This window comes from Pseudonaja textilis, chromosome 4, assembly GCF_049901715.1.
Source record: "Pseudonaja textilis isolate UNSWEBS1 chromosome 4, rPseTex1.2, whole genome shotgun sequence".
Taxonomy (NCBI): Eukaryota; Metazoa; Chordata; class Lepidosauria; order Squamata; family Elapidae; genus Pseudonaja; species Pseudonaja textilis.
The window spans coordinates 19,813,250-19,839,165 of NC_141993.1; the positions used below are offsets into that span (position 1 = coordinate 19,813,250).

Sequence of the window (25,916 nt, forward strand, 5' to 3'; positions counted from 1 at the left end):
ATTTGGAATTCCATCTGTAGCTTCCACTTTAATTTCCAGTAAAAGGATAACTTTGCTCTAATCCATGGAGTCTGAGTATTTTTTTCTTGGATTTTGAAGGGAGCACACACTGATACCATCTTTCACACCACTGCAACCCTCCCCATGATAGGGAATCAACATTGTTCACACTTACGACTGCTGTGCTTTGATCCCTATGATCAAAGTTCAGATGCTTGGAAACTAGTTCATATTTATGACTGTTGCTGTGTCCCAGGGCCATATAATCACCTTTTGTGACTTTCTCACAAGCAAAGTCAATAGGGAAGCCAGTTTCACTTAACAACTGGATTTCTAATTTATCAATTGCAGTGTTTCACTTAACAGCTGTGGCAAGAAAGATCGTAAAATGAGGCAAAACTCACTTAACAAATGTCTCTCTTAGCAACAGAAACTTTGGAGCCAATTGTGGCTTTAAGTCGAGGACTACCTGTAAAAGAATGGATTAGCTTATTGTAATTATGTCAAAAATAACTGTTATTGGAATAACTGCAAATTTTTCACATATACAGAGCAGCTTCATTTTTTCCTTTGTATTACTCTTTGTCTGCTTTAAGCATTTAATTTTGGGGGGATAACAATTTGTTAGAACTTATTTTACATAATTAACAATATTTTTTTTAAATCCTGTATTCAGTACTAGAGATTGGCAAGAAGATAAAGCAAGAAAACAGCAAGTTTAAGAGATAGAGAAAGGAATAGTACAATTTTCTCATAATTAGGATAAACAACTGAATGGGTATGGGCAATCCTTTTGGCCTGTCTGCCCTTCAAAGGGTTAGGAGAATATCTCTCATTTAAGTCACTGGAGAAAAATTACATTTTTCCAGTTTTTCCCAATTGTTTATGCTGCCTGACAGCTTTGCTGCGGAAAACCGCATTACTGAAAGTTGGTAATTTCGTCACCAAATCTTGGCATGTGATTTGAGGATGTTGTGGGTACAGAAAAATGGGGGCCGGTAAACTGTTTGCCATCCATAGTTTAATCATCTTTGGTTTAGAATTTTTTATAATTTTACCATTTTAAACAACAGATAGATATATAATACTATAAAAACTTAACATAAGCCTATTTTTTTTAAAAAAAGTTTTGTATGACTATTAAAACTTAAAACAGTTTCAAGCTATCGCAATTTGAAACATAAACAATAATAACCATGTTGTTTCTTGGGAAAATAAGCTGTGAAGAACATTGCCACTAGCATGGTGGGAATACCACTCCCCACCCCTCATTTTCCAAAACATCCACTGCTAAGTGCTGAAGGAGGAAGAGAATGTTACAGTACAATTGCTAGTGTGTATAAAGACAGCATTAGATAGCATTGTTTTACCTTTTGCAGGTTTGTACTTTAGATTGAATGACTCATTCTGCCAGATGTAGGAAACCAGGATAGGGGCAAAATGTGCTAGTATTTTTTCAATATATTGTTGTAGGATGTCTTGAAGATATTCTGGGTCTTCTGATTCATGTATCAGGAATAACTGGTAATGGACTGTGTCCTCAACAGCCACAAAACCTAACTCCTTCTCCATTCTGCATCCCACAGGCCCCTTTAAAAAGAGAAATATTTTAAAGCCATTTCTACACAGAGGGCCCCCATATTAAAATGCCAGTTAATGAATGATTTGCTACCCAACTGATTTGTCAATCTTAGAATGAATCATCCAAAAGAATCCCCTTTATATATATAAACAAAAACCTGAAGAAAGGTTGCAAGAATCAGGTATGGCCAATCTAGAGAAAAGAAAGGCTAAGGTGGACATGGTAGCAGAATTACAGTATTTTGAGGGGGTGCCACAAAGGGGGGGGGAGTCAACTTATTTCCCCAAAGCACCAGGAGACAAGAAACAATGGATGGAAACTAATAAGAGGGAGAAGCAATCTGGAACTAAAAGGAAATTTCCTGACAGTGAGAACAATTAATCAATGGAACTGCTTGCTTCCAGAAGTTGTGGGCGCTCCATCACTGGAGGTTTTTAAGAAGAGATTGGGCAACATTTCTCTGAAATAGGGTCTCCTGCTTGAGCAGGGGGTTGGACTAGAAGACCTCCCAAGGTCCCTTCCAGCTCTACTTTGGCTTTCCGATTTCCACTCCGGCACTATTTTCAGTTCAACTAAGAGCTGCATCAATCCATTGGCTTTGAAGCTGCTTTTAGTCTTTGCAAAAGGAAGAAAGGCAAACTTTTATGAAACACCCACGCCTCTTTCTAGATCAGGGGTCTCCAACCTTGTCAACTTTAAGACTTGTGGACTTCAACTCCCAGAATTCTGGCTGAGGAATTCTGGGAGTTGAAGTCCACAAGTCTTAAAGTTGCCAAGGTTGGACACCCCTGTTCTAGATAAATATGGATATTCACATACTTTTGTTAATAAAACACAGGTGGGAGGGGGAATGGATGCCCGCCAAAAACCAGCTCTGCTCCCAGAACAAACGACTCACCTCAAGGCCGCCAACTTCACCGCCTTAAACCGGAGCGGCTGCTCTTAGGTCATCGCTGCGCGCCGCGGCCTGCGCGTTCCCTCCACCCGCCCTCTCGCTACCATAGAGAAGGGACTTCCGCTCGGCCGGAGTGGGAGGAGAAGGAGGGGGCGTCGCCATGGCGGCCGGGGCCGAGCCGGCCAGCCGGCTGCGCCGACGAGGACCGAGATGAACCGCTGAGGCGGTAGGATGATCTCACGATACACCCGGAAGCCGGTGCCCCCCGACGTCCAGGGGATGTGAGTGACGTTCTCGTGGGCCAAACCCGAAGCGCGGGTCCCTCGGAGCCTTTCCAGGCGCTGCCAGCCCTTCCGGAGAAGCGGTCTTGCCTTCCAGGGAAGCCCCGCGGCGGCCTGACGAGGCTCTTTGCGCCGCCTAAATTTTTCTGTGCTCCGTTCCCACGTTCTTTGGCTCGAGCGCTCCCGGAGGAGGGCTCCCCCTAGCGGGTTCGAGGCAGCTCTACACCCGCGTCTTCTGCACATTTCTCTAAACCAGCTGTGGGCAACTGTGGCCCTTTTATGACCTGTGGACTTCAACACCCAGAATTCCTGAGGCTAGTTCAGGAATTCCTGAGGCTGGCTCAGGAATTCTGGGAATTGAAGTCCATAACTTGTAAAGGAGCCATTGTTGCCCACCCCTGCTCTAAACTAAAGACAAGCAAGCGGCCGCATCCTTGGGTGGGAAGGGAGGTCAGTCCAGTCTGGAGACTCGGGCCTGTGAGAGGAGTGAGCTCTGGGCTTCGTTGGGAAGTGCTCCAATCAATCAGAATAGAACTAGAGGTCTTCTAGTCTAACCCCCAGCTCAAGCAGGAGAACCTATACCATTTCAGGTTGCGGTGGCTGTCCAGTCTTTTCTTAAAAACTTCCAGTGATAGAATAGAATAGGATTAAATTTCTTTTATTGGCCAAGGGTGATTGGACACACAAGGAATTTGTCTTGGTGCAAACAGCACGAGCAGCAACACCACTTAGACTTATATACCGCTTTATAGTGCTTTCCAGCCCTCTCAAAGTGGTTTACAGAGTCAGCCTATTGCCCCTAACAATTTGGGTCCTCATTTAACCCACCTCGGAAGGATGGAAGGCTGAATCAACTTTGAGTCTGGTGAGATTCGATCTGCCAAACTGCAGTAGGAGTAGCTTGCAGTACTGCACTCTAACCACTGCGCCACCGAGGCTCCCTAAATGCTCTCTGTGTACATAAAAGAAAAGATACATTCATCAAGAGTCGAGAATCATCAGGTACAACACTTAATGATAGTTATAGGGTAGAATAAGCAATCAAATCATACCGGGAAACAGTCCATATAGATTGTAAGGATACAAGTGACAAAGTTACAGTCATACAGTCACAGATGGGAGGGGATGGGTGATAAGGAGTGATGAGAAGAGTAATAGTAGTGCAGACTTTGTAAATAGTCGAACAGTGTTGAGGGAATTATTTGTTTAGCAGAGTGATGGCTTTCAGGAAAAAACTGTCCTTGTGTCTAGTTGTTCTGGTGTGCAGTGCTCTATAGCGTTGTTTTAAGGAATGGAGTTGAAACAGTTTATGTCCAGGATGTAAATATTTTCACAGTCCTCTTTTTGACTTGCGCAATATACAGATCCTCGATTGAAAGCAGGTTAGTAGTAATTATTTTTTCTGCACTCCTAATAACTCTCTGAAGGTGATGAAGCACCTACAACTTCTTAAGGAAAGCTGTTCCACTGGTTAACTCTTAGGAAGTTTCTCCTTCATTCCATTTTGCTTCTCTCCTTGATTAGTTCTTTTATCCATTGTTTCTTGTTTTGCGTTCTGGTGCTTTGGAAAATAAGTTGACCCCCTCTTTCTTGTTTGTAGCAGCCCCTCAAATACCGGAATACTGCTATCATCTCACCCCTAGTCCTTCTTTTCTCTAGACTGGACATACTGAAATTCTATAAATTCTCCAGGCCTTTAATCATCTTAGTTGCTCTTTGCACTTTTTCCAAAGTCTCAACATCTGTTTTGTAATGTGATCAAAACTGGATGCAGTATTGCAAGTGTGGTTTTACCAAGGCTTTATAAAGCAGTACTAATACTTCATGTGATTTTGATTCTAGGCCTCTGTTTATACAACCAAGGATTGTATTAGCTTTTTTGGCTGCTGTTGCACACTGCTGGCTCATGTTCAAGCGATCGTCCACTAAGGCTTCAAGGTCCCTCTCACAGTTACTGTTTTTGAGCCAGGTTTCACCTAGCTCTATACTTGTACCTTTGGTTTTTCCTGCGTAGGTGTAAAACCTTGCTTTTCTCCAGTTGTTGCCTCATTGCTCAAGTCTGTCAAGATCCTTCCTTGAGGTGTTTCAGTCTGTGTGTCCTGGGATAGAGTATTACCTTTCTCAGGACATCAAACAGACAGGAAAGCTTTATGATTTTCATGAGGAGGGGAAATGAAGAGGGCCTTGCGGATTTCACACTTACAGTGGCATAAAAAGTTTGGATTTTTCTTTTATCATTTCAGGAAGAATTAAAACCAGGGCATTAAACCATGATTTGTTGAGGCAGGGTACATTGTTTACTGGGTTGCATTTTCATGATATGCAAAGAAAAGCAGAGAGTTCACAAGTTTAGTCATTTCTGGCTTTGTACAGCCATGATTAGTAACTGGATCCTCATCAAACCCTAAATCAAAAACAAGTTCAGTACAAGTAGTCCTTGACTTACAACCATAATGAAGCCCAAAATATCTGCTGCTAAGCAAGACAGTTGCTAATAGTTTTGCCCTATTATACGTCCTTTTTTATACAGATGTTAAGTGAATCATGCAGTTGTTAAGTGAATCTGGCTTCCCCATCGACTGCTTGTTGGAAGCCAGCTGGGAAGGTTACAGATAGTGATCACTTGATTCCATTATGCTACACTGTCATAAATACATGCCAGTTTCCAAGTATTTGAATTTTGATCATGTGACTATAACGATCCTGCAATCATCATAAGTGTGAAAACGAAGCATAAGTCCCTTTTTTTCAGTACTGTTGTAACTTTAAATGGATCACTAAGGTATTGGTTGTAAGTGAGGACTATCTGTAATTTCCACCTTGGATCTCAACCAGATCTTTGTTCTTAATATATTTCAGGGAGGAGAGGCATGAAGTAACGCTGCATTACATACATTTATATAACAGTGCTAGGACATCCATGGGTTTCTTGTTCAAATATACTAAGGATAAATTATATGTGGAAAAATACCGAAAATAATAGGAAAATTGGGACCCTAAATTTCTCTTGTCAGGATTGGATAGGCTGGTTAATTTGTCTACAGAGCTGGACTGAATCTCAGCTTTTTCAGGTTCGTGAACTGGTTGGATCAGGGTTCTTTTAAGAGAGAGAATTGGTAAAAGGTTTGTGGCTTATAAATTGGGGATTTTCTGTTGAAGTTAATGGAAATACTATACACTTTCTAATAATTTTAATGCTATTTGTTTACTGATTTGAGGGAATTCAGTGTCACCAAGCAAATGACATTTTTATTTATTTTTAGTCGAGGACTTACAAAGAATACCTTAGAACATCATCCCCGGCCGGACTCACTGGATGACAGTTACCCATCCACTGAAAGTCAAGAAGATATTTCAAGGTATTGGGATATATCATTAATTGTGGTGGAGAGTTAGGAAAGAAAAAATTAGAAAAGAAGCATTCTTTTATCCATTTTTTTTTAATTTTCCTTTTTTTAAACCTCTGTTCAAAAGCTATATCAAATAGCTGTGTTTGGAGATGATGCTAGGGTCAAAAGAAACAAGCCATACTGTACAATCAGTGACTATATTTGGTCATGATGATAGAGCACAACCATTCTGGAAACGAACAATGAGTATTTGTACAAAGCAAAATAAGTTTTAAATAGACACATTATATAGCAGAAGCATGAACAACATTTTTTTCATTCAATTTATATGGCTGCCCAACTCACTGTCAGGAACTTTGGGCATTTACAAAGATAAAACGTGTGTGGATATATAATGAGGCGGGGTGGTGGTGTGAAAGTAAGCAAGTCATTAGCTTAGAGTTAGTTGCATTCCCACACTTCAAGTCCAGTCCTCCCAAATTCCATTAATCCTTTTCTGATGCCAATTTAACTGCTGAAACTTTAGTTGACCAGATTCTTGTGTATAGGCTTGGGAGAAAAAAAATCTGTGTTGCAACCTTACCAGTGATCCTGACTCTTTGCATCTGACATTTTACACACAACAAATGCACACACACACACACAATTTCATTTGAAAAATTAAGTCATCGGTATGCATATTACTTTCTCTCAAGATTGATTTACCCTTTTTCTCTTCCCTCCAAAATATGCACTTTAGTGAGTCTGAAAGTACAAAAGAGTCAAACTATCAAGCAGACAATGCAAACTCGTGGTCTGCTTGTCAGAGCTTCACAGGCACCTCCACTGAAGACAGTTCCGTTTTTTCTTGGGGCTATGATGTGAGTATTGTCCTTTGACTTTAAATTACAGCAGTGGTTCTCAACCTTTTCTTTACCACAGACCCCGCTTTAAAGGCCTTTTGTGGCCACAGACCATGGCCATGGATCCCCATGACTTAACTCACGTTTTAAATCATAATGAATGTAGGTAGATATACGTGGCCTTAGGATAATGTTACAGGATCCAATCTGGGTCAGTCCCTGGGGCCAGAACTTTCGGGTTCTTTCTTGAGCCCATCAGGGAACTTCTCTCTAACAGAGTGTCTGCTCTTCTGTGTGTGGTATTTACAGTGCCTGTTGTATGTGGCTTTTTACATGTTGATTAGGGTGTGTAGATGGCTGGCTTTTAAGTCAATCGCTGTTGTTTGCTCGGTCATGCCCATCCCTCGACTTCTAAGTACTTGATAGGCTGGTGGTAAATCACCGTTCCTATTGACTGACGGGGCTGTTTCCCAGGCTTCAATCACTTTCCTGGCTGTTTTTGTGCTTGCTCATCCAACAATCTTAGTAGCTGCAAAATTGGATGTGTGTCCTTGTTCATTAAATCACAACATTTCTTCAAGCCTTTGCAGACCTCCTGTAATGATATCACACACACACACACCCCAGGGGTTTGTAGAATTATAACACTTGGTTGAATAAGGTTAGACTCTCATAAGAATTGATGTATGCTTTCACATTTTGATCTTGAAGAATGAGCTTATGAATGAGTTTATAAGAGAACCTCTACAAATTTTGAAATATTTCTGTTTTACAAAATCAAAACCAGAATTCAATGTCCTTGATAATTATTATAATTTCCAGGAGTAATTGTTTTATTTTTCATCCAATTTCCTTCTAAATATTTTTTTCTAATTTGGTAAACCTGAAGATTCTATTAAGCCTAGGATGCGTTGGTTTATTTTAGTTGATTTTATTTTAGATATCCCTGGGGAGGGTTTCTTCGGGATTTTCTAAGCAATTAATTTCATTTCTTGGATCAGTGTTTTTGCATAGCTTTATAAAAAAATAATTTTATCTATTGTAAAGAAAAAAAGCCTTCTGAGAACATGATTAATGTCATATATCTTCCCAACTAATTTTTTTGCCTTTTCCTCCCCTAGGAATTTGATAAGGCTGCTACCCGGCAAGTTCAGCAAATATTCAGGCACATTGATGAGCTCCTTTATGAACAAAAACCATGTTTATATGTTAGCCTAGAGGAGGAATGTGAACAATGGACGTCGAGGTTTCCTCACCTCAGGTATCTCAAATATAAACGACTACTACGTACTTTAGAGCACTGAAGAGTTACTCTGTTTACGTGTGTATTGTCCATTATGGCAGGCAATCTGTTTTTTTGTCTACTTCAACCCCTGCATACTTGCTGGATGTTTTTGAGGCATGCTTATTTTTATTTATTCATTTATTTTATTTATCAAACAAAAATTACAAATTCAAACAAAGAAAATAAAAAGGCAACAGGGTCTATAGGCGTGCCAGTGCATTTATGCATGCCTGTTAGGGCCATCTTAAATATGGAGCGAGGTTAACCACAGAGGTTAACTTACAATTAAAACTCTGAAAGATAATGACTGAGACAACTGAAGCAGATAAGATATCCCAGACTTTGACAGCTCTGTTACAAGAACGGAATTTGTTTATAATTGCTTTAGAGCACTTTACATTCAGTTTAGAGCTGTTGTTCACATGGATGACATGACAATTAAGCTTAAAAAAATGTCATTTACAGGTAAAGCATTACTATGTACGATTTAGTATTCCATACCTAAGTCTGGCCACAAGCATTGCAGTTCTAAACTATCCAAATCAAGAATTTCAAGAATTGTAGCATAAGGGTGTTCTGCTATGGGCAGAAAAACGCAAGACTTTTCTTTTAAAGTATTTCTGAACTCTCTTGATTGTATTAATGACCAATATGTGGGAAGAAATTCCAGAGGGTTGAGTAGCGTTCAAGGATTGGCCTAATATACGTGTATAATTTTTTTAGAGCAGATCATGTTTAACAAGTTTATTCAAAGCAATTCATACTTCATAATTTTCTCTTTGACATCAGGATTGTGGGGAAGCAAATAATGATGCCAAGTGACGAAGGCTATGGATGGTACATTAGTTCAGCGTGCAGCACTTTAACTTCATCAGGCATGAGTCCCATGCAAGAGAAAGATCCTAGTGAGTAAGTGCCTGCAATCATTAACTCTTCACAAGGATTGCAGTTATTGTTTTTGACCAACTAAGCCCTTGTCAACTGCAGCAGAGAGTGGCCTTTTTAAAATTACAACCTTCTTTTCCTTTTAAGAGGTGAATATTCAACCATTCAGTCCATTTCTATCTTGAGAAGTTTTCTGTACAAACCGGGGCTGTTGTTGTTTTTTGTTAAGTAAACAGCTGTAGCATTAATAATGCATTTCTTCCGTGTACAAGGTATATTCCCAAGAAGCATTGACATTATTGGTCTGGCTCTACAAAACCAGGAAAGGTCTTTGTGCCTACTTTCTATAGTAGAAGTTTTGAAATTGGAGATAATTTCACTAGAAGCTACATGAAAAAAAAAAAAAAGATTCAGTTAACTTTTTACAAGTTGCTGCTCAGAGGGAAAAAGCTACTGCTTAATTTTCTGTTTAGATCTGAGCTCTGGACAATAATAGCAGTAGCACTTAGACTTATATACCGCTTTACAGTGCTTTACAGCCCACTCTAAGCAGTTTACAGAGTCAGCATATTGCCCCCCAACAATCTGGGTCCTCATTTTACCCACCTCGGAAGGATGGAAGGCTGAGTCAGCCTTGAGCCTGGTGGGATTCGATCTGCCAAATTGCAGTAGGAGTAGCTTGCAGTACTGCACTCTAACCGCTGTGCCACTGTGGCTCTTTGACTCAATAACTCAAATATTGATAGATTGGTAGTTGTTACCATGCCAATGGATAATTAAATGTCATATATACAATAATATAGAAACCATGTATACAACCTAATGAATTAATGAAGGTTCAGCATTGTAACCACCAATTATTCTGACTCAGAATAATTATTTCAATCTCGGCAGAAATTTGGGCAGTCTGTTTATTTATCTTAATTAGATAAATTAAGAAAACTACATCTGAGGAAGGGAGAGTATAAAGTTGGACTAAGGATGGTGAAAGTATTTTGAGGGTGATATTGAATTGAATCTGTACATCCAGAGGTCCAATATTTTCAAAAAAGGTTATGAATATGAGGAGTCCTTGGTTTCTGAGCTTGGTGGTTTTCTTGCAGATGTTTCTTTACCTAAACTAGGTAGCATCACTAATGCTCATAAAGAGTGGGGTTTACTCTCAGTTTATATTCTAGTGGCTTGCCCTGTCAGTGTTAGTGAGAGAGGTTTTAGAAATTCTTGGGTTGAGCTGTTTACTGTTGGCTTGTTTGGCAGGTTCTTGATAAGGGTGTTGTTTACTTGGTGTAATGTTAATCTTGGAGTTAATCTGAGCTCATCTGAGTGCTGATTGTTGGTGGGAAGATGTTTTGATCTTTTTGTTCTCTTTTTGACTTGTTGATTCTCTTTTGCATAGTACGTAGACATTATTTCTATCTATGTGTCTATTGATGGCTAATTTGTCAGAGTGCAGGGCTCCTAGAAATTCCCTAGCATTTTTGAACTTCGCCTGGTCTAGGATGGTCACAATTTCCCTATTGAAATCAAAGGTTTCATCATGTCTTCTGACTGCTAGTTGGTGTTCAAGGATGCATTCTGCCAGTCTTCTGCCTGTTTCTCCTATGTAGTAGCTGTTGCAATCATTACACTGTATGTTGTCAATAACTCCTGGTTTTTTTTTCTGTGACTGGTGGGTCTTTGGTTTGCTTAGGATGTTTTGAAGGGCTTTAGTTGGCCAAGCAAGCCAACAGTAAACAGCCCAACCAAAGAACCTCTAAGACAACCGTCACTTACAGTGACAGGGCAAGCCACTAGAATATAAACTGAGCACAAACCCCACTCCTCACTAGCACTGATGAGGTTACCTAGTTTGGGTAACAAAACGTCTGTAAGAAAACAGCCAAGCTCAGAGAATGCCAAGGATCCCTCATTTCAACCCTGAACTACAGATGTTCTTTTTTATTGGTTAGGCATATATTTTTTCTACTTTCATATTATGACTGCTTCTAAGATTCCACTTCTCCAGTACAGTTAGAAAGGGAGAAGTAAGATCTTCCGTATGTGAGAAGAATATAAACAGATTCCATTCTCTGTATCCCATTCAGGATTTAGTCATACAGAATTCTTAATACTGCAGGCTTTTGTGTAGAAGTAGTGCTCATTTCGTGATTGCAGTTGGTGCCAGCAAAATGGTCTCTAAGTGACATGGTCACTAAGCAAGCCACATGACAGGAAGACTGCAAAGATTACTAGTTGCTGCCAATTAGTTTTCTGTGTCATGCGCCTGACCCATTTTTTCCACTATTGTTGCTGCCTCTCACAGGACAGAAAGATTGCTTAAGCAAGTTATCTGTACCTGAGCTGCTTTTCTCTGCAATACAGCACTTCCATAAAAAAGCGATAACCTCAAGTTAACAAATTCAGCCCTTTTACCTTAATATTAGTTGATTAGAACTGTCCCTTGGAATCTGCTGCTTGAAACTGACCAGATCTTAATTAGTTTCACACTGAAGTCTTTTATTGTCATAAATGCATGCTATTGATTGGAAAATGAGATCTTTATTATCATTTATTACTGTCATTTATGAATAGTCACTATCCAAGGCAGTTGCTGAATGAGGATGACCTGTACCTTGACTTTTGTTTTAAAAAAACTCTATGGAACTACAATCTTTTACTTATTTTAGAAACTAATTATGTGGTGCCCGCATTGAAGTAGATACACTGTATAGAATTTTCTGCTCTTCTTCCTTTTTTTCTATTGCCTCAAGTTTAAAGTTGTGACAGAGTACGCAAAGACGATATTTTTTAACCTGTAAGCTGCTTGAATGCCTTGTTCTACAAACAAAGCAGGGTATAAAAATTTAAGTACAAACAAGCAACAGATTCTGTGCACATTTAATCTTAAAGAGAAGGAAGCCAACTTTATTATTGACATTAAAAAGCCTTGTTTGTTGTTCAGGTTTACCATCTGGGGCAAAAAGGTTCCCCTTTCTGTTTCTCTTGGTAAAGAAGACAACTTTTCAAAAATCTCTGAGCTGAAGATCTTTGAGACTGAAGAACTGGAAGATACCGTGATTATCTCTGAAGGAATAATGGAGGAGTACTTAGCATTTGACCGCAGAGATGTGTAGGTATTGGATACATTTCACAACAACATATTTAGTGACTTTATAATGACCTAGAGTTTTATGTTTCTTCATAACAATAAAAAGATCTATTGTATCTTTTTAGTATAAACAGTGTAAGCCTGTAAGATTTTTTGTTTTTTTTAGTTTTGATTGGATGGTAAGGGGCAGCAGATATTATCCAGCAGCAAAGCCTGTTGTGAATGCCTTTGGTGATTGCTTGACTTGCTCTTCTCCCATCAGAGATGCCCTAACAGCAGGAGAGGCTGATAAAGGCAGGAGCTCAATCAGATGGTTCAGTTCCTCCTATAAAGTGGAGAAGAGCTCTAATAGTTGTTCTCCAATTTCTGTTTCCAAATCCCAGTTCGGCAGATAAGATGAAGCTCTGTGAGAAGCTGTTGGTCGACACTTTTAAGTACTGAGCAGCTGTAATGTTTACATGCTTTTTTCAAAGGGAAGAAGAAATGCACGAATGGAAAATGGGGCTTTCACCAGCTAGACGGAAATTAGGGTTTCCTCCAATCTCACCATCGTGCTGCATGAGAGATGCAGTCCTTTCCTTCGTATTTGACGATGTGTGGAGCGAAGTCTTGGGCTACATGGAGCAGCTGATCTGCAGACATTGGGAAGGTCCATCCTCAGGTTTGTCTTTAGGCTGCACTTCTGTCTATATAATGCAGGGGGTGCCCAAGCTTGGCAACTTGAAGAAGCCTGCCTGGCTGGGGAATTCTGGGAGTTGAAGTCCACGAATCTTCAAGTTGCCAAGCTTGGACACCCCTGGTAAAATGGATGCCTCTTCTAAAAACTCTTTCCCCCCCAAATAATTTTAATACAGATATTAGCATTAGTAATTTTTTAAATAAACTTTTTTATTTTATTTAACAAACATTCCATCTTTTCTTTGTACGGTGTGTCATCTGGATACAAATATCTTGTGCATAATATGAGGGATCTTGGAGTCTTAGTGGACAACCAGCTAAATATAAGCCAGCAGTGTGCAGCCGCAGCCAAAAAAGCTAATGCAATCCTAAGTTGCATTAACAGAGGGATATAATCAAGATCAAGTGAGGTACTAATACAACTCTATAAAGCCTTAGTAAGACCACACCTAGAGTACTGCATCCAGTTTTGGTCACCACATTATAAAAAAGATGTTGAGGCTCTAGAAAAAGTACAGAGAAGAGCAACCAGGATGATTAGGGGACTGGAGGCTAAAACATACAACGAACGGTTGCAGGAACTGGGCTTGGCTAGTCTAGTAAAGAGAAGGACCAGGGGAGACATGATAGCGGTCTTCCAATATTTGAGGGGCTGCCACAGGGAAGAGTGGGTCAAGCTATTTTCTAAAGCTCCTGTAGGCCAGACAAGGAATAATGGATGGAAACTGAACAAGGAGAGATTTAACCTGGAAAAAAGGAGAAACTTTCTGACAGGGAGAATAATCAACCAATGGAACAGCTTGCCCTTGGAAGTTGTGGAAGCTTCATCACTTGAGACTTTCAAGAAGAGATTGGACTGTCATTTGTCAGAAATGGTGTAGGGTCTCCTGCTTGGGCGGGGGGTTGGACTAGATGACCTACAAGGTCCCTTCCAACTCTGATTATCTGTATTTGTAGTTAATACAATTTCTTTATCATAACAACAATTACATTACATTCTTAGTTTGAACTAGTATACATAATTTATCTTATCATTGTAACCAATTCCTTTCCTTCTATATTCATATATGTTCTCTCTACATATATTATCTATCTATCATCTGTGTTCATATATTTAATTTCTAATTTCCATTTTTCTTTTCCAACCATTGATAAAATGATTCCCATTTCATATAATATTCAGTTCTTTTCCTTGAATTGCCAGTGTTGACCTATTCATTTCTGCACATTCTAATATTTTCCTAATCACATTCTCTTCTACTGGAATCTTTTCACTTTTCCAGTTTTGAGCAAATACTTTTCTAGCTGCAGTTAATACATGAATAATTAAATATATCTTTTCTTTACTATAACTTTCAGGTATCATCCTTAACAAAAAATATTTCAGGTTTTAGATCTATATGTTGTTTTATCATCTTTTCCAATCACATATGTATTTTTGTCCAAAATCTCTTAGCTTCAGTACACGTCCACCACATGTGGCAATATGTTCTGGGTGTCTAGTGACATTTCCAAAATTTAGCTGATTTATCCTTAAACATCTTTGCCAGTCTTGCTGGCACAAAATGCCATCTATAAAACCTCTTATATAACTTGTCTTTATATGCCGTTGACATTGTTAATTTATAATTTCTATCCCAAAGTTTCCGCCATTTATCTAATTTTATCGTATAGCCAAAATTTTTTGTCCACGCTATCATCGTCTCCTTCACTTGCTCTGCTTCCAATTTAACACCCAATAGATAATTATACAGTTTTTCTTCTGTTCCTGAGATACAGCATTAGTAATTATGTGCTTTGTAATATGACATGGACCTGTAATATATAATATAACATATTGTTTGGGCATAGCAAAAGGTATGTATTTGACAGTGTTCAAACGTGTGTTAAAATAGTATTGGGCTTTTTGATGTTTGGCACTTTCCTAACTCTAATAATGCTTAGTATCAATATTTTAGGCCACGTTTGACAAATTCATTTTATTTATATTCCGTTCTTATATAAACTTTTATTATTGGATTAGAACTGTCTGTGTATTTTCCTTTGAAGATGTTTCACAAGGCAGGGTAGCATTTGTTTGTGAGTTGAAAGAAAACACAGATTCCATTTAGTGCACACCCCTATCTGCTTCGACAAACGACAGGATTAGATGCTTAAAATATGAGAAACAACCTGTGTTGCAACTCGTGAGATCTTATTTCCTTTCATAAGCAGCTGTGTGTGGAACTTCTCATAATTATGGGCTTTGGGGAAAAAAAACCATGTTAAAAATAGTTACTGCATGAATGGTTCTTAATCAAATTTGGCAAGAATACTGTGCTACATTTGATTTCTTTAATCTATTGATACTTGTTCAATTATCAAGTATTTTCAAGTGTTAACCAAGTATTGCTATAGCTCTTTAAGCAATTATGAGAGAAAGTAGGCTGTAGGTTTTTTAGTATCTGCCTATAAGGATCTTGGTCAAATAAAGCTTCTTGTCATTTCTTTGGGATATTGGTAGATGATGGGAAGAATGTCATTTCTGTAGAAGCAAACAGGACAGATTCTGGAAGTCCTTTTATGCAGTTTGAACCTATGCCTTTGGTATTACCTCGGATGCCACAAACCAAGATGCCCTCGATCCCTTCAAATCTGGTAAGTTTAATACTTGATCAACTGTCCTTCCAAAATGTTTTTTTTGTCATGTATTATCACACCTTTTAGAAATCTTTTTTTCTGCAAATGTTCCTTTTTATATTTTGAGGGGATTGGAGTTGGAACATTAAGCATTCAGTTTCTTTGAAAATATTTTATGAGGTTTTAATTAAGCATAGAAGATGTTAATGTTGATTCTACTCAGCTTAACAGAGATCAGCAAGGAATGTGATTTCTTTAAAGTTAACTGAATTAATCTCTTTGAATTTTTAAAATATATTCTGATTCTCACTCCACATTCTGCAATAATACTGAATTAGTGGTTTAGTTTGGGTTTCATCTGTTTAATTCAGTTTCGTTCCTTTTTCTCTCTTTCATTTTCTATATAATCCTCTTGTATAACTTATCATATGTACGGTACATAAAAGGCAGATCCAGCCAGCCCCAGTTGCTCATCAGATACCCATTGCTTGGGAATGAGTTAATAGTACTTAAAAAAGAGTAGAATTTAACAGTGTTGTTGTGAATATCTACTTACAAAGGTGGCATAAAAAACTGAGCTTAAAATTAGTCATTGATATTACATTTACTTAATTGTGTCCAAAATTAAAGCATTTTCTCTATACATGATTTATTGCATAATAATTGGGAACAGTTCCTTTACAACTATAGAAAATAACATTCTCTTTTCTTACTCTTTTTAGTAGAAATGGCCATTGGGAATGAATTATTGTGAATTAACTATTTGTTGTTGTTTAATTATGACCTAATTTAATTTCTTCTCATCTACAGGTAAATGTTTCTCAAGGTACAAATGCTGGCCCCCAACGTAACTTGAATGGCTTGATGGTTATTCATGGGATTCCCTTACATCCGAGGAACTTGCCCTTGATGGACAAAATATTGTAAGAATGTACAAAATTTGTTTGTTCTGTGTAAAGTTGGATTCATGTTTTTTCTTCTTCTTGTAACTTTGGAAACAGAATACTTCTGCAAATAATTAGTCAGATAACTAGTTAAAATGTGTATAATTTTAATGCTGTGAAAATTGGAACCTAAGAAAGGCTGAGCACCAAAGAATTGAGGCCTTTGAACTATGGTGCTGGAGAAGACTCCTACGAGTCCCTTGGACTGCAAGGCGATCAAACTGGTCTGTCCTAGAGGAGATCAACCCTGACTGCTCTTTAGAAGGCCAGATCCTGAAGATAAAACTCAAATACTTTGGCCACCTAATGAGCAGGAAGGACTCACTGGAGAAGAGCCTAATGCTGGGAACGATTGAGGGCAAAAGAAGAAGGGGACGTCAGAGAATGAAATGGCTGGATGGAGTCGCTGAAGCAGTTGGCGTGAGCTTAAATGGACTCCAGAAGATGGTAGAGGACAGGAAGGCCTGGAGGAACGTTGTCCACGGGGTTGAACACGACTTCGCAACAACAACAACAAAACTTTAATGCCTTTTTTATATTAGATTGTATTAAACCAGTAAGGATGTGAGTTGTTTTTAGTTTAAATGCACAATTTATTACATTATCAAATTGGTATCCTTAAATATAAATTAGATGTTTATAACTGACAGGAGCTAAAATTTAAATACAAGAATAAAATTCTGTAAGATAGCGTGGGCTTAGTTGCTGGTGCCTATATGGACGTGTCCATACAATTTTCTTATACGGAGTGGAGTTAACAGGGTTGTCTTCTACGGTGTCATTTCTTGCAGATCTTCCCTCTAAATTCCAGCTATAGGTCTGATGTTGCTTAGCTTTAGGATCAGCCAAGATCAGATAGGTTTGAGGGGTCCTTGGTGCTCTCTGAGTTTGCTTGTTTTCTTGTAGATTTTTTATTACCAAACTAGGTAACATCATCCGTGTTAGTAAGGAGTGCAGTTTGCTGTCGGTTTATGTTCCTGTGGCTTGCCTCTTGGTGAGGGTGGTCTTAGAGGTTGCTTGTTTGGTTTGTTTGCTGTTGGCTTCTTGGGTAGTTTCTTGATTGGGGTGTTGTTTACTTGATTGTTGGTCTGATGTATTAACCTTGGAGTTAATCTATGCTGATCTGGGTGCTGATTGCTGGTGGAGAGTGGTTGGGTCTTTTTGTTCCTTTTTGGGCTGGGTGAGGGTCTCTTTTGCATAATTTACAGATGTTGTTGATATTGATACATAGACATTAACAATAAAAAAGCAAGCTCAGAGCGCACCAAGGATCTCTCATGTCAACCCTCAGCTACAAATATTCTCCTTTATCAGATAGGCTTTGCTATTTGGCATGTCATAGTACAGAAACCGTAAACAATGTATACTACCATTCAGTCTCACAAAGCTGAAAGTAGAAGATATCAGACATAATAAATAAACTTACCTCAGCTTTATAAAAATGAGTATCTGTACAATTCTTGTAGATATCCATTCAGTGTTGGTGGAAATAATATTTCCCCCTCCTGGCTAGGAGCAGAGTGCTTTTTCTTAAGCAAACCTGTGGAACAAACACAGTTTTTTTGCTGTATAAACAATTTATATGAGTAGCTACTTATTTATCAATAATATCTTTACTAATTTTAAGTGTCTTATTTAATAGGGTTGTTTGGTGCCATGTCAGTTAAGCCAGAATAGGCTTTCATTAACATTATTTTGCTTTTAATACAGTCTTAGTTGGGAAAGGAGCTGCACTTATCAGCAGTTTATATCTGTGTGCTTTGTGGCAACAGTCCCCAACCTTTGTGGCTTGATGGCCCAGCTGGGGGCATGTGTGTGAGAGAGGGGAACTGGGCTGTGTGAATAGTGGGCTGGCGCCAGTGGTGGTATTCAGCCAGTTCGCATCGGTTTGGGCAAACTGGTAGCAAGGATTTGGTGTGGTTGCTTGCTCCGCCCACCCGATCGCCCGATGTTCACTCACCCCGTCTGACCAATACTCACCCGCCCAGTCACTCCTTAAGATATTTCTTTTTTCTTTTTAACCTCCCAACAATCAGCTGTTCGCAGCTGTGCCGGGATTTCCCTCGCTTCTTACTGCTTCACCCAGGAGGTTTCCCTGAGACCAGGAAGGCAAAAAATGGAGGAAGAGGGTGCAGCCCCCCCCTCAATTTTTTGACTTCCTGGGAGCAAAAACGCCCCCCCCCCAGAAGCTCCTCTGAGGCCAGGAAGGCCCCAAAATGGAGTGTGGAGGGGTGCTACGTGCCCCTCCTCTGCTTTTTTCCCCCCCTTCCTGAGCCCCGCGGGAGTCTGGGAGCAAAAGTGCCCCACCCAGAGGCTCCCCTGAGGCCAGGAAGGCCCCCAAAAATGGGGTGGGGGTGGTGCTGCAAAAATAAGCCACGCCCACCCAATCACATGACCACGTCCACCTAGCCACACCCACAGAACCAGTAGTAAAAAAATTTGTATCCCACCACTGGCATGCACACAGTTCAATTTGCACGAGTAGTGGGCTGGCCCGCACACGCACAAGTTGAGCTGCATGCACACGTCCTCCGGCCAGCCTCTCACACAGCCCAATTCCGAATAGGCCATGGCCCACTAGTGGAGCACAGCCTGGGCGTTGGGGACCCCTGCTTTATGGGGGAGCAAGATAATTCATTTGTAATGATAATACTGTTTTCTCCCTCTCTCTAGACAGTTGACCCAAATGCTGTAAAAGGTGATTGATAGTTCAACGCCTTCTTCTTATGCCTTTTATCCCTCTCTTGGTTTTAGAGACTACGACGAAAGAATGCTTATGAGACCAGGATCCAGTTCTATCTTGTCAACCAGAGCTCGGCCAAACCGTCCCCTTGAGCTCAGTGCATCTTCTCTGTCCTACTGTGCACAGTCGGCGAGGAGGCGTAACCCCCCGCCACGTACCCTGCATCCTATCAATGCCAGCCTTTCTCGCTCAGGAACCCCACGACCCTTGGATGATGTCATCAGGGGAACTCGACTGTAGGTTGACCTATAAGATGACCTGAATTCCTTCCTTCTGGCCATTTGTTGACCGATTTGGTAAATTCACAGAGCCACCTGTCTCACATACATGACTCGGAGTTACCAGACCAAAAAATAAAATAAAAATGACACAACCAAATAGCCAAAACACCACCAACGATAACTAAAAGCTTTTAAAAATCATTTTAAAAAGATGTGGAACTAAAATGTGTGTAAATCGAAAACAGTGTAGATGAACAATAAAATATGAGAGGGGGGGAAAGGGAGGGAGAGCGGAAAAGGGGAGAAGTGAATGTAACTTGCCCCTTTTCTGTAAAAGGAGCCGGGGGGGATCTGCAATCATGGGAAATTGGTGTTATTAAGTCAGAAATGGGGTTAAATGGCACAAAATACTTTTCCTAAAGTTATTTAGAAACCAAATATAAAAGTAAAATTGTAAGCTAACCTACCTACAAAGTATCCCAGATTGCAAGTATTGTGCAATTAGAATTAAATTACTATTATTTTTATAATACCATTAAGAATAAAATCTGATTGGGTTTTATCTTGATTGCCCCACATAATACTTCTGCTCGTCCAATGTTTTGTTCTAAAACTTTTTTTATTAAGAAAATTTATATGGCTACCCAACTTACAGTGACTCTGGGCAGCTTATAGAAATAAATTAGCTGCTTAAACCTTAATCAGTTGCAGCAACCACATTATCTTTCATTCTCCAGACTCAGAGAGAACAGTGATAATTTCTTTTAGTAATCCGGTACGGATCTAGAAGTATTATACTGTATATACGACCCCATTGCAATTTGGATACAATGGTGAATGACTTCTGGAGCGTATTCACGCCATCTGCTCATTGGGTAGATAAATGCCAAACGCTAAAGAAGGTGATACTGTTACAAAAGCTTGGAACAAATTTCAATTAGAGTTGAAAACACTGCGTTGAATGCTTGCCGTGTCAGGCATATTCAGCCCCATGTCCCAGAGGTGCTTTTTCAAAAGGCACCTGGACTTTCCTTTGCTTCTCATCCAAGAAGCTTCTTCAGCTCGGACTGGATGGTGGGGAACGGAAGGATTTATACTCCTTGCAGACAGCTGGTCATTTGCATCCTTTGAGAGAGTCATTGAACCCATTTGCACTACTGACATGACACAAATCTCCAGGTGGCCTCAACAACCCACTAAAAGAATGCAAATGACCAGCTATCTACAAGCAGTCTAAACCCTTCCATTCCCGACCAAGAAGCTGACGATGCTTCTTGGATGAGAAGCAAAACATCTTCAAAGAAATACTAGAAAGTCCAGTTGCCCCTTGAAAAAGCTCCTGTTTGGGTCAACCATGACCTGGAATGACTGAGACTCTCCATAGATATTCAGCCCCGTGTTATGATGCTGTAGACTTCAGAGGCAAAGTGTATCTCCCTTTTATTAAATTTGCCTGTTTTTTTTGCATCTGGATTATGGTACTTCTTTCAGGCAACATAAGGATGGAGGACTAATTAGACTTCATCCAGGTGCATTGAACAGTCTTGTATATATTTGAAACAGATACATTCCGGTATAAAAAGGGAACATTTGGAAGTGAATTGCAAAAGTACCTGGGTGACCTACAGAGGTTCACTTGGAGACTTTAGTTGAGTCTCTTTTTTTCAGCGTAACATATCACACCGGATTGTTAATTTGCAGAAAATTAGGAGGAGGAAGTGCTGTGCATATCAACTTCCGAGCAAAGGGCATGATGGAAAGCAAATAAGTAAAACCATCCCCTCAGTTATGAAAGTCAAAAGAGAGGGTTTTTCAGTTTCCTGTAAATCTGTGTTTTTCAACTTCAGCAACTTAATTTTATTTATTCACTTGTATTTCATGTTTCTAAACTGCCCATGTCTCTCAAACTACACACCTCTTAAAAGTTGCCACTGTTGCAGATTATTGTTACAAGCAATGTTGTTCTTAAGTTAGGGGGGAAATTGGTTATGACTATTTAAAATTACGATTTAATGAAATACCAGAAAGAAATCCTGGTAAAATCATGATACCGAGAGTTGTTTCATAAGAGATGGGTGGCGAGCCAATTTCATAAATATAACAAGATCTGTTTCTCATCTCCACTGAAAGGCACCTAATGAGAAGTTCAATGCTTGCTTAGTCTCAACTTTTCCCAGGCCAACATCAGGCAAACACTACTTCAACTTGCAAGGCCTTCGATTCTCGATTTTGTCCTTTAAAGAAGTTCATGTCAGCTTTACCATTTCTAATGGAATTGGACAGTTTGTAAGAACTGCTGGCTTTTTTTTTCCAGCTCTGCTGCAAATGAGCAGCTGTCATCACCTTCTCCGATGCCATTAAGCAGAAATAATCTCCTGCCTCCTATTAGTACCATAGAAGGAACAGAACACATAGTATCCCAAAAGCAAACGGTGAGTCAACTGCTTTTTAAAAAAAGTTTCCTACTACCCCTGTAAATTATCTGTGAGATATATATAGATAGATAGATCTAGATATAATTTTAAAAATCATTTTTTAGTTTTAAATTAAAGGTTTTCATTTAATGCCCCCCTCCCATTTTGGGTGGCAAAATTGTGGGAGGCCGTCCAGGCCAAAAACGGGCCACGGGGGCTGCACTCTGTCCCCCAATGCCCCTTTTTTTGCTGCCTGAGGCACTGCGGGCTGGTCCTTTGCTATTTCCTCACAGGCCAGATTTAAGCACCGCGTAGTCCATATCCAGCCCGCGGGACTTGAATTTGACATCCCTGATTTAGAAACTGAACAATATTGGTCTTATTTGTGAATTAGGTGGAGTTCAACTCAGCGGTCCTGTAAGGCTGATTGTTGTAATTCATGACACTTATATTTCTTGTATTATATGTACAGACACTTCCAACTTTTCCCTTTATGTGGAACTACAATAATCCCTTAGATAACACTACTAAATTTTGTAGGCATCACTGAACCTGGGCAAAAATAATCACAGCATCTACATCCCAAATTCTATATTTGGAGTTAAATCCAAACTGAGGGAATTGGGAAGAAAGCTGCACTAAATAACTCCAAGCATATATTTGCATATATTTGTTGCTTATGTCCCATTTTTTCAAAGAGCTTTTTTGGATATAAAACCTTCGTGTTTTTCTCTTTGTGTTGCAGAAATCCCGGGTAAATGTTAACCGGGCTCGAAGTGCAGTAGCAGATGATGTCAGCCATCAACCAGTTCATGAGAGATTTTTATTACCTGAGAGTTTTTCCAGGCCTAATACATCGCATGCATTTTGGGTAAGGTGTAACTAAATTGCATTTGTACAGAATTCCTTCTTTTGGGGACCTCTCAGGAAATTGCCAAAGTGTATAGGTTGTTGGAGGTCTGAAGGGAGAATATGTGCAATATGTAATGCAAGTACAGGCCGTTCTCAACTTGTGACCACAATTGAGCCCAAAATTTCTGTTGCTAAGTGAGTTTCTCCACATTTTATGACTTTCCAGTTGATAAGCGAATCACTGCAGGTCTTAAGTCAGCCAATTAGTTGTTAAGTGAATCCATCTTCCCGTCATAAGTATGAGTCAGTTGCTGAGCTTCTGAATTTTGATCATGTGACCACTAGGATGCTACAACAGTCATAAGCGTGAAAAAAACTGTCACAAGTCACTTTTTCAAGTGCCGTTGTAACTTTGAACAGTCATTAAATGAACTGTTGTAAGTTGACAACTACCTGTATATCTCTGAATGCCACCTTAACAGGAAAAGTTCCAGATCAAGCAGAGAGATTTGTTTGCATCCAAAGAAATACCAGTATGTGTTCTCTTCAGAGGGTAATCTGGAGACTATTTGGGTGCACACTAAAGTTGCATTTAGGATGGGTTGGAACCATGAAAATTCTGCTGAATATTTTGTATTTGTGTGATTTGATCCAGGACCTGATGCAATAATTTTATTTGAACCCTTTAGGCAGAAACACAATACCGTCGTTCTTGCACAGTTATTGATTATGCTAATCAGACACGAAATAATAAAGGATCTGCTGGTACAGGTACATTGATAATTGAACACTTTTTTAAAAAAATTGACTGCTTAACATGTAGAGCGAGTAACACAAAGCGACTTCAACGCTGGAATCTTTATTATTCTACAGATCCTGTCAACGTAGGTGTCATGGGAACCAGTTTAGGGATATCTAGCTCTTCCTACATTAATTCTTTCCACCACCAGCCTCTTGGTCATTTTCTTGATGAAGATGAGGAAGATAACGATCATCCCCCTCTGGGTAAGAAGTAGAGGAACCGATTTGAGAATGTACATCATCTGTTTGGTTGCAAGCCATAAAAAAAGAATATTTGGCATCTTTTTCTGAAATGAGTTTTGTCGTTTTTGCCTAAAGTTTATTTCTTAAGCCGGAATAACATTTTAAATCTCGTTCAGGATACGTGGCAGGGTTTGTTCTTGTTCAGTTTATTCAGTCAGTTTAACAAAAGAGGGTAGGTAGCCACCAGATTGTATCACAGCAATTTCAAAAAAGACAAATTGTAACCTATCCTGCTGGGTTATGTTGTGCCACATACAAATAAAAAAACCAGACAGAAGATAAGTAGACTTAGCTCAGTCACTTTCGGAAATGATTCTTATTCAAATGCAACTAGTTCTGGTTTCAATTCTAGACAAAACACAGCGGTGTAGTTTTGTAGATGAACTTGGTTCACGCAAGACTTGTGCCAAAGGCTGATACAGGTGCACGCTTGAAAAATGTACAACAGGTTTATTGTCTTGATGTCTTTCTGGCAATCATGTTTTTTTACAGGAAACAAAGTAGACTTGAATTGTATAGTTGCTTTCAAGCCTTATCTCATTCTTGCTTAGTAGGTCTTCAGTTATATGGTTCTGTAGGAACTCACAGCCGAGCTGGATCACGAAATAAACAGGGATTGTAAGCCATCCGTCTCCAAGACGAGGGAGAATCTACGGAAGCTTTTAAAAGCAGTATTCAACGACAGCAATATCAAATTCGTTTACAGAAGAAATTTAACGTTTTTCTTTAGAAAAGTCTTATTTTTGTATAACAACTGCCAAAGACTACGTGGTTGTATGAGAATTTTGTGCCAGCAGAAACTTGTTTTGATGGAGCATTAAAAGTTTGCCTTCTGTGGAACTCCGCTATCATGCTGTTGGTATGTTCCGTTACAAAAATGTCTGGCTGAAGAATGCAGTACTGGTTAAGATTCAAAGACTTGCTAGTTACTGATACTTAATAGCAATATGTTTAGCATTATTTATAATGATATTAAATTGGATTATTGCTTGGCCTGCACCTCCAGTAGTTTCCCTTAAATGTTTAAACAGTTGAAGGTTGACATTGCTAATTGACATATTTTGAAAAAATTGGTATTTGAAAGGATTAAACAGAGGATTAAACGCAATATATTTGAATTCATTTATGTATTTAAATTCAGGATACCATTATTTCCCAATTAAATCCATACATGTTTAACCACTTTTTAACCATGCTAACTTTGGCTAAGATTGTAAAGCACCACTTTAGTTGTATATTCTTCAACTGTAGTCAATACATAATATCTTTTTTAAGTAAGTGAAAATTTTTGATGAAAACTTTTAAGAAACCTTTTCACCATGTACTCAGATTTAACTGTTTAAGGTTTTCTCATTGGGAAGACAAAATACTTCCTACATTTTGGAGGAGTCAAGCCCGGTGAGGTATTACAATAGATAAAAGCATAGCAACCTGAATATTGTGTTTAATGTCTAACATAATTTCAATGTAATTCAACAGAGATGAACTAGTAAGATGAACTAGTAAATGCCAGCCATTAACTGATGAAGCTATGTATAAAATAAAGGTAACTGCATTTTCCCTGATACCATGTGAGACATAAAAGAAACAAGATTATTACGTTGTAAAATGGAGACTATTTTGTATGCAAATAAAAGCATTTTCTAGACTGTATTTGAGTTGAAATTAAATATCACGGTTGGGGCCTACTTCCTGGATTTAAAAGTGGTCGAAATTAGAAACAGAAATATGAATTTCCAGAATACTTTTACATTTTTCATTCTTTGTTTTGTCCTCCATCAAAGAGCTCAAGGTGGGTAAGTATGCTATGTAGTTTTAATTTCAAGGCAATCCTGTGTAAAAAGTAGGCTGAAAACTGCCAGCTCAGTCCCTCAATAAAGTATTTATTTGGTAAACTTATATAGCCACTCGTATATGTGACTCTGAGCAACTTACAGTTAAAAAGCATAAAACAATACAACACAATAACCAAAAATTGTAACAAAAATCTTTTAAAACGATTAAAAAAAAACAATCCATAATTTACAAGCGAGCACACTCTATTTCCCTAGCAACACAGTCACTTTGAAGAGACTGTACGCATGTCATCAGATCCTCAGGCCAGGCGGCAAAGCCACTTGTTCCAAGTTTTTCCAGAAGTCTGACATCAGAAGCCGTGATATTCCAAAGGCAGGTGCCACAGCAGCAAAGGCG

The 25,916-nt window shown here is 39.1% G+C and overlaps 2 protein-coding genes across 3 annotated transcripts in view; one reads left to right on the top strand and one right to left on the bottom strand.

The window, feature by feature from the left end:
* Positions 1–2,615, bottom strand: part of ECD (ecdysoneless cell cycle regulator) — a 15,404-nt gene extending 12,789 nt beyond the window's left edge. Inside the window, exons 1-2 of the mRNA XM_026713560.2 lie at positions 2,481–2,615; positions 1,371–1,590 (exon numbers count right to left, since the gene is read on the bottom strand). Coding sequence (XP_026569345.1) covers positions 1,371–1,572 — 202 coding nt within the window. The 5' untranslated portion in view covers positions 1,573–1,590; positions 2,481–2,615. The remainder of the gene's footprint in view (positions 1–1,370; positions 1,591–2,480) is intronic.
* Positions 2,600–25,376, top strand: FAM149B1 (family with sequence similarity 149 member B1). Of its 2 annotated transcripts, none has more exons than XM_026713561.2 (15): positions 2,600–2,758; positions 6,022–6,117; positions 6,848–6,968; positions 8,072–8,211; positions 9,025–9,144; positions 12,062–12,229; positions 12,682–12,869; positions 15,390–15,523; positions 16,316–16,428; positions 19,204–19,428; positions 21,728–21,845; positions 22,573–22,698; positions 23,369–23,450; positions 23,553–23,684; positions 24,275–25,376. In XM_026713561.2, the coding sequence occupies exons 1-15, from the start codon at positions 2,709–2,711 to the stop codon at positions 24,343–24,345; spliced, it is 1,884 nt and encodes a 627-aa protein (XP_026569346.1). In that variant the 5' UTR covers positions 2,600–2,708; the 3' UTR covers positions 24,346–25,376. The 2 variants fall into 2 exon arrangements, with proteins under 2 accessions (XP_026569346.1, XP_026569347.1); XM_026713562.2 differs by having other exon boundaries at positions 24,278–25,376.
* The last annotated feature ends 540 nt before the right edge of the window (positions 25,377–25,916 follow it).

Excerpts from the sequence above, each read along its gene's own strand:
- FAM149B1 (XM_026713561.2), top strand. The coding sequence starts at position 2,709 with ATGATCTCACGATACACCCGGAAGCCGGTGCCCCCCGACGTCCAGGGG. Across the intron at positions 12,230-12,681 it reads GCATTTGACCGCAGAGATGT|GGAAGAAGAAATGCACGAAT; the intron begins GTAGGTATTGGA and ends CTTTTTTCAAAG. Across the intron at positions 22,699-23,368 it reads ATACATCGCATGCATTTTGG|GCAGAAACACAATACCGTCG; the intron begins GTAAGGTGTAAC and ends TGAACCCTTTAG.